The 7,848-nt window shown below is 34.9% G+C and overlaps 1 protein-coding gene and 1 pseudogene across 4 annotated transcripts; one reads left to right on the forward strand and one right to left on the reverse strand.

Moving 5' to 3' along the window:
• Window positions 1-242: 242 nt before the first annotated feature.
• LOC136065472 (uncharacterized) lies at window positions 243-7,647 on the reverse strand. Of its 4 annotated transcripts, none has more exons than XM_065768685.1 (3): window positions 7,519-7,647; window positions 5,111-5,305; window positions 243-541 (listed from the first exon to the last, which is right to left on the reverse strand). In XM_065768685.1, exon 2 carries the CDS (start codon window positions 5,297-5,299, stop codon window positions 5,126-5,128), a length of 174 nt encoding a protein of 57 aa, XP_065624757.1. In that variant the 5' UTR covers window positions 5,300-5,305; window positions 7,519-7,647; the 3' UTR covers window positions 243-541; window positions 5,111-5,125. The 4 variants fall into 4 exon arrangements, with proteins under 4 accessions (XP_065624757.1, XP_065624755.1, XP_065624756.1 ...); XM_065768683.1 differs by having other exon boundaries at window positions 243-545; XM_065768684.1 differs by having other exon boundaries at window positions 243-551.
• Window positions 3,218-3,890, forward strand: LOC112035048 (BURP domain protein USPL1-like; annotated as a pseudogene).
• Window positions 7,648-7,848: the final 201 nt, after the last annotated feature.

The raw sequence follows: 7,848 nt of genomic DNA on the forward strand, positions 1-7,848 counted from the left end.
AATATTTTTTTCTCTATCTATTTCACTTCTCAATTAGATATCCAAGTTAAATTAGCTTTTGTTTACTTCTCTTGAAAATGAAATGGCACTTTAAAAACATTAAGTTTACCACCGCATCATTTGGGCGAGTTGACACCTTCCCCAGCCTCATGTTTGGGAGAGTATGAGAGGGCATGGGTTCGAACTGCAAGGGAAACATATTTAGCATGCAAGACTTGCAAGTATTTCTAATGATCTCAAAAGAAGAAGAAGAGGTTCAGTTGCTTAATATAATTGGTTATTGCATTTTTTAACCCAACACTGGAATTACAGAGGAGGGAATGAGGATATGAGGATCTTTCCCTCCTTTGATTACACAAAAGAATCTATCTAACAATTTTGTGAACAATAAAATTAGTAATACCCTTAATGTTGGACAAAGCTAGCTTCCTTTACTGAAAAGACCATGCATTTCTGATGAACAATTCAAGACAAGCAAATAAACTTGGTTCAAATCCAGATTTCACTTCTTCCCTTCACAGCTGTGATGCACTGCATGCGTCTAACTTTTACTAATACAAAAACAAAACAATTCAATAATGGAAAACTTAATTATATACAGACTACAGGTGGAAGACCAACGAACAAAAGAAACTCAAACATAAGAGATTATGATAAATTTTGACGCAACTTTTTTTTTTTGATAAATAATAGAATTGTATCAATCAAAAGTCTAGGTACACGGGGAGTGCACGTGGAAAACAGTATATCAAACACAAAAATTACAAAGATCAAGCATTCTAAAAAATTAGAACAAGGGAAAAGATTAAAGGAAGAACTCCACTCTAGCAAGGTGTGAAGAAGAAGAGATTTAAATTATGAAATAGACCGTTCCTTCCCTTCGAAACATCTTGAGTTCCATTCTCGCCAAATACACCATAGGACACAATGAGGGACAACCCTCCATAAATCAATGCTCCAATGCCCACTGAATGAACCTTGCCAACTCGAAAATTAATCCGAGACACAATGCAGCATAACCCATTGAAGACCAAATAGAGCCCACACCATAGACCATAATTCATAAGCAATAGGACAATGAAGAAGAAGATGATTCTAATTCTTCACTCTTTTTACACATATAGCACCAATTTACAACTGCGATACCCTTATACCATATATTTTCAGTAGTCAAAATCTTACCTAATAAGGCAGTCCAAGAGAAGAAAGCAACCTTAGTAGGAACTTTGAACGCCACACAGGCTTCCAAGGGAAAGAAATGTCGAGAGTAGAGGAAAGAGAGAGATAGTACTCACTCACTTTAAATTCTTATTCCTAGTTGGTTTCCCGCATAGTTTGTCCTGACCTTCACCATTAAGTGGCATTGAATTGATAAGATCTAGAAAAGTGTAAAAATGATATGTTTCCCAATCTTGGGGAGCTTTAGAAAAAAGAAGATCCCAATGAAGCCTCTGGTTAGGAAAGTGCATAACATCTGCAATATAAGACTCCTTATTACAACTAATATTATAGAGTTCCAGAAAAGCCTCCCAAAGAGTACAGCTCCCACACCACACATAATGCCAAAATTTAATTCTGTCACCAACACCAACCTTGAACTGAATGGATTTTGAAAAGGCTGGCCAGCCTTGTCTTATGGTTCTCCAAAGACTAACACCATAAGGATTAGAGACTTCTTTTGTACACCAACCTCCCCAATCATTCCCATATTTAGCCTCAATAACCTACCTCCAGAGATGGGTTGTCTCTCTTCCATATCTCCACAACCATTTCCCCAACAAAGCTTGATTGAAGGTTCTCAAATTTTTAATACCCAAACCGCCATACTGCAATGGAGAACAAACCTGGGCCCAATTTACTAGTCGGAATTTAAGAGACTCATCTATCCCACCCCATAGAAAATTTCTTTGAAGCCTCTCAATACAAATAGCAATATCCGCAAGAATAGGGAAGAGAGATAGGAAATAAGTTGGCAAACTTGAGAGAGTACTTTTGATTAAGGTAATCTTACCACCTTTTGATAAGTATAATCACTTCCAACTCATTAATCTTCGCTCCATTCTTTCTAGGATAGAGTTCCAAATCGCCCTGTCCTTGAATTTAGCACCTAATGGCAGTCCCAAGTAAGTCATTGGCAAAGATGACTGTCTACAACCCAGCAATGCCACAAGCTCCCCCATATTAGTCACCTCTCCAACTGGAACTAATTCTGACTTAGCCAGGTTAATGTGTAACCCTGATGACATAAATTATGATTGTATCAAACTAACAACCCTTTCACATAGCCAAGAGTTTGCGCTCAACTAGCATTTCTTGATATTTCTAATTTACATTTAGGGTTCAAATCCCTTATGATTATTGTGCCTAGCTAATTTTCATCCAAAGAAAATGTATTAACTTTTCATCCAAAGAAAATGTATTAACTTTTCAATAAGACTAATCATGCAACTTCTTTGACCTCTACTGAGGTGGTAGATTGTGATTAGTGTACAATAAAAGTAATGTCAATTGTGATCTCAATGAAAATGTAACTGTACCCATCACAATCTGTCATCTCTCAAGTTGTGAAATTTGTTGTGTTTTGTAGGATTGTTAATAGTTATTTTGAAGTATCACATTCTTCAAAGTACAATACTTTTACACAATAAGCACCAAAAAAGAAAAGAAAAAAAAAAGCTCATTCAATACTTTTACACATTTTTTTTTAATTTTTTTTTTATTATTTTTATTGGTTTATTGGACTTAAAAATAAGAATGTCTGCATCTCATCCAGAGTATTTGATAAATTACAAATTATCAAAAAAATATTTCTTTTAAAATCTAACTTCCTTGTCAGCAAAACATACCCTTGCTTCCCTCAACAAACATAAAGAAGTCTGGAAGAGTTTAAGATATTGAAGAATAGAAGAATTCAGATGGCTATGAGATTTGATTCTTTAATCCTCTCATCTTATCTTTTGCTCTTGATGGTAAATCCTTATTTCCTAACCATACAGCATGATTCTGTTTATGTACACTATATTCCTTGCATGCTTAATATGATTAATAATTTGATAGATGTTACATGCAGTGTGACCACAGCAATGGAGTCAGGGAGCCGAGTGAAGAAAACAAACAGCTGAAGATGAAAGATCTTCAGGGAAACATCCAACTAATGAAACATTCTGCTGTTGACCAAGTGACAATGAATGAAAATCAAATGCATACATGACCATTAATGTCTCACATGGATCACATGGAGGCCTCAAAGCTAGGATTCTTCACCATAATGATCTTTATGTTGGGCAATCAATGAACATCGAATTCCCAACTAATGACCCTCTTTGCCTCACTTCTTGCCTAGAGAAGAGGCTGATTCCATTCCCTTCTCAATGCAAGAATTCCCAAAAATCCTTCAACTCTTCTCAATCTCTTAAGGTTCTCCCCAAGCCAAAAAAATAGAAAACATACTCAAACACTCTTGAGTTTAAGCCCATCAAGGGAGAGAGTTTTGTGCTACCTCCTTAGAATTCACGCTTGATTTTGTACATGTCACTTTTGGATCAAACACCCCTTTCAAAGTTCTAACGGGTTGCCACCTCACAAAATCAACTACTCTTCAACAAAACCATACCTTCCTAGAAGTGTCAGCCCCAAAGATGGTAGCATGTCATGTTATGCCTTACCCTTATGTGGTTTATTATTGCCATAGCCAAGAAAGTGAGAACAAGGTTTTCCAAATTTCACTAGGTTGTGAGCATGGAGAAAGAGTGAAAGCTATTTCTGTTTGCCACATGGACACATCGGCCCAGGATCCCAACCACATTTCATTTCGCCGTCTCAGCATCAAGCGAGGAACATCTCTGATATGCCACTTCTCTGCTAATAATCTTCTTTGGGTTCCTTACTAAATAATTTGATCACGGATCAACCTTGTGTGTGTAAATGAAAGCTATCTGCTTTCTTTTAGTAAATTATCATGTTCATGTTTCCATCTATGGTAGTGTTGCTTTTCCAGCCAATAAATAAATAAATAAATCTACGGTGCTGCTTGCTTTTCATTTTTCCGTGATTTAATTTGTAAAATGTGACAAGTAAAAAATTCTGAGTTTTTAAATGAATCTAGCAAAATTGATTTTTGTAAAAAAAGACTTTAGTTCGTGGAATTCATGAGTCAATTCTACAAAATGGAATTGAACTCTATTGGCTTTCAGTTCCAAACAAAAGTCAAATAACAAACTCACTAATTTCCTCTTATTTTACTTGGATTTAGATACAACAAAAGCAATTTTTGTTTTTTGATCTATTGAAGGCCTTTGAAGTTCTCAAACGACTAAGTTAGAGTTCGCCAAAAATAAAGACTTTTTTTCAACCCTTAATCCCTTACCCCTTGTGAGGACAAGCCCAAAAGCTCCCCTTCTCAGAAGTTAATGGAATGTATGAAATTCCAATTAAGGCAATTGTAGCCCAAAACCAACGTAAATCCAATTTCTAAAAAATTAACATACAAGCCCAAAACTCCAACCATGAAACCCAGGAACATGTCAAATAAAATGGTAATGATGAGACTGAAATATACAAAATCCCAGATTGCAACCATAGAGCCCAAAAACAATGCAAAATTTTGCCAACCCAGACCTGAGCTTGAAACAAATTTTAGGACCCAATCCAACCCATCAAGCCATAAAAACCCAGCCAAGGGGCTGAATTAGTTCGGTCTGGCTCAAGCTGATGGTTTGAATGCATACCCCTAACAAAAAACAACAATCTAAAGACAGCAATTGTAAAACAAAAGCCCAAAATGATCACAAAGTAACATAGTACACCCTAGTGCACAAAAGAAGATCAACTATATAAACCACAATATATTCAGTTAGGTAGCAATTAACCCATGAAGATCATCCTATTAATCCAAGGATTGTCTTTGAAATGACCATCAAATGGCGATCAAAAGATTATATAAATGATAATAAGAGAGAGAAGAGGGAGATGAGGGAATGTTTACTGCAGATTAGCATCAGAAATAATTGTTATAATGATTTGGCTCACGTTAATTCATAAATTGTCTACCAAAACAAAAACAAAAACAGAACATTGATCTAGCAGAGTATACGAGAATACATAGACCTACCACATGAGAAGCCTCTCACTTCATTTTTGCTTCTTTAAACAAGACATGGCGATTCACCCGAGGGTCATATTTCCGAAACTCCAGCTTCTCAGTGATCTTAGTAGGCTTCCTCTTGACATAGAAGAAACCAGTCCCAGCAGTTGAGACAAGACGGATGAAAGTTGCAGCAGCCTTCTTCTTGTTACCCATTCCTAACTACACACAAAAAAAAAAAAAACCAACGAAACAAGTATCAGAAAATACATGTTTCATAAGAGGTAGAATTTACAGGTCCAACATGTCCATGCCAAATTTGTAATCAACTAATCATCACATGCATATTACTATTTCACTGTACATGGTTTTGTCAAAAAAGCCCAAACAAAACCATTTCAAACTACACAAAAGTTAATAATTTTTTACGTCTAGAATCATTGATACACAACAAATCTTAAAACTTAAGTTTGATAACTGATGCGGATAGAAAAAATCTTCAAAAGAAAAAGGAAAATTGAAGATATGACCCGAAAGCAAGAGATTCTATAGGAAGTCAAAGATATAGGCATGAGACTAACAATGCTCTTTGCACCAACAAGATTCTGTCCACTTTTTTTTTTAAGCATCATTGTGTTTGTGTGTTTAGGTTTGGAGTGTGTATGCAAAATATGTAATCATTACAAGCATATTACTATTTCTAGTACTACTTTGTAAATTTGTAGAGAAGAAAATGAAGCAAAACACTATAAAGGCACCAAGAAAGAGAGATAAGGGCTTAAAGTAGATTAATTATTATTTTTTGAAAAGGCCTTCTTGGGTTTCCTTGAGAATAGTACTACACAACAAATCAAAGAACTCGAAAATCGCTTTGAGTTGATCACCATTAGTCAGACATGTCATCTCTTCTTGGTATGAAACCATAAGAAGAACCATTAGAAAATTTTTACTATTTTTTATAAGAGTTTTATTGAATGAAAGTGGATTGTAATACAGCAATCATCTAAAATTACAACTATAAAGAAAATCTAACAGATTTCAGAAAGAATGGCTGGTGAATGCAGTCATCCAGTCATACAACAAATGTAAGAAAAAATCGTCTTCAGTTCTGTCACAGTATGTTTAACTCTTTCAAACGTTTGCCTATTATGTTCTCTCCAAATAGTCCACAGCAGGCCTAAGGAATAGCATTCCAAATATTTCAATTTTGATGCCTGCCAAAATTACCCTTCCAACATGCCAGTAAATCAATCACCTTTTGAGGCATAACCCACTGCACCCCAAAGAAACAAAGCACAAGAGGCCAACAATCTGTAGCAATATCAGTGTGGAAAAGTATGCTCAACTGATTCCCCATTCCTCTTGCACATGCAGGAGCAATCCACTACAACAATATTCCAATGTATTAAGTTACACATCATAAAAAAAATTTCCTCAAGCAGTTGTCAGTCCGTGTAAAGAAAGTTACTTCGGTAGGGGCTTTAACCCTCCAAATACTCTTCCAAGGAAAGAAGCGAGTTTGCCAATATACAAGGACTTGACCTCAATATTTTACTTTTTGTTGGAATCCAGGCGATCTGGTGTTTTCTTCCCTTCTTATCTTAGTAGAATAGATCATATTTAAAAAATCTGCTAGCGAGGAAAACTTCCAAATGGTTCTTATTATTTCATACCAAGAAGAAATGGGTTCTAAAGGCAACCATAAATTATTCAATTTGTAGAAGTCTTTTCTCTTTCAAACTAAAGATTCCTAACTTTTCTTATGAATGGAGGAGGTCCTTTGGCCAAGTATATTTACTGCTTGGCCATGAAATTTTATGTCAATTTTTTTGAAAAATTCAATAGGGATAGTGGAGATTTGAACCCGTTGAAAACTCCAGAAAGTGTCAGATGAGCTGCAAAGCTTTTGGCTTTATGTCAATACTCTTTTTTCATTAAACTATTAGTGTAATTAGTGTTGGAGGAACAACTACAAATGCAACCATCTATACTAATCCCACTCCTCTAGTACAAGATCCTAAACAACACTAGAAATGGCAATGTGCAAGTGAATGAATTAAACATGGATGACATGAAATTGGGTTTATATAAGCTTATATACCTCTATAATGTTGTTTTGCACATTGCAGAGAAACTTCTAGTAGCAACTATATATAGTAGCAATAATATTATATTAACACAGCCAAAAGATCATTCCTTTGACCAAAAATTACATTATATTTTTCAGAAATAGAAAACATTTACTAAGGGAGATAGCCTTGGAAAAGAAAAGGTCAAGGAAACAGAATCAAAATCCCATTTAAACTTTACTAGAGAGTCAAGAACTAGTGTAAAAAAAGGGTACTCAATTCCAGATTAACAAAAGGGTCATGAACTGGTAGAAACTAGAACAATGCTTTTTTAACATCACATAAATAAATTCATGAGATGCTTACTGGAGATTGGCGGCGGCGGCGGCGTGAGTAGCAGTGGGTCGAGATGAATGGGACGAGCTGTGTATCGTGAGAAAAGAGAATAGTCCTTTTATGCGGCAGATTGCTTCAGAAATAATAGCGCTGTGTACTGTATAGAGGAAGAAAAAGACTGAAGTTACATGGCTAATATATGATTTAAAAATAATAATAATAATAAATATTAAAAAAAAAATCCACAACAAAAAAAATATAATTGAAAATGATATATATATATATATATATATATATTTTTTTTTTTAGTAAACAACAATATTTATTAGAAAATGATATTTTACCTTTTTTTTTTTTTTT

This window comes from Quercus suber, unplaced genomic scaffold (assembly GCF_002906115.3).
Source record: "Quercus suber isolate HL8 unplaced genomic scaffold, Cork oak 2.0 scaffold_986, whole genome shotgun sequence".
Taxonomy (NCBI): domain Eukaryota; kingdom Viridiplantae; phylum Streptophyta; class Magnoliopsida; order Fagales; family Fagaceae; genus Quercus; species Quercus suber.

Bases quoted from the DNA above. Each gene is read 5' to 3' on its own strand.
- LOC136065472 (XM_065768685.1), bottom strand. From the start codon at position 5,299: ATGGGTAACAAGAAGAAGGCTGCTGCAACTTTCATCCGTCTTGTCTCA.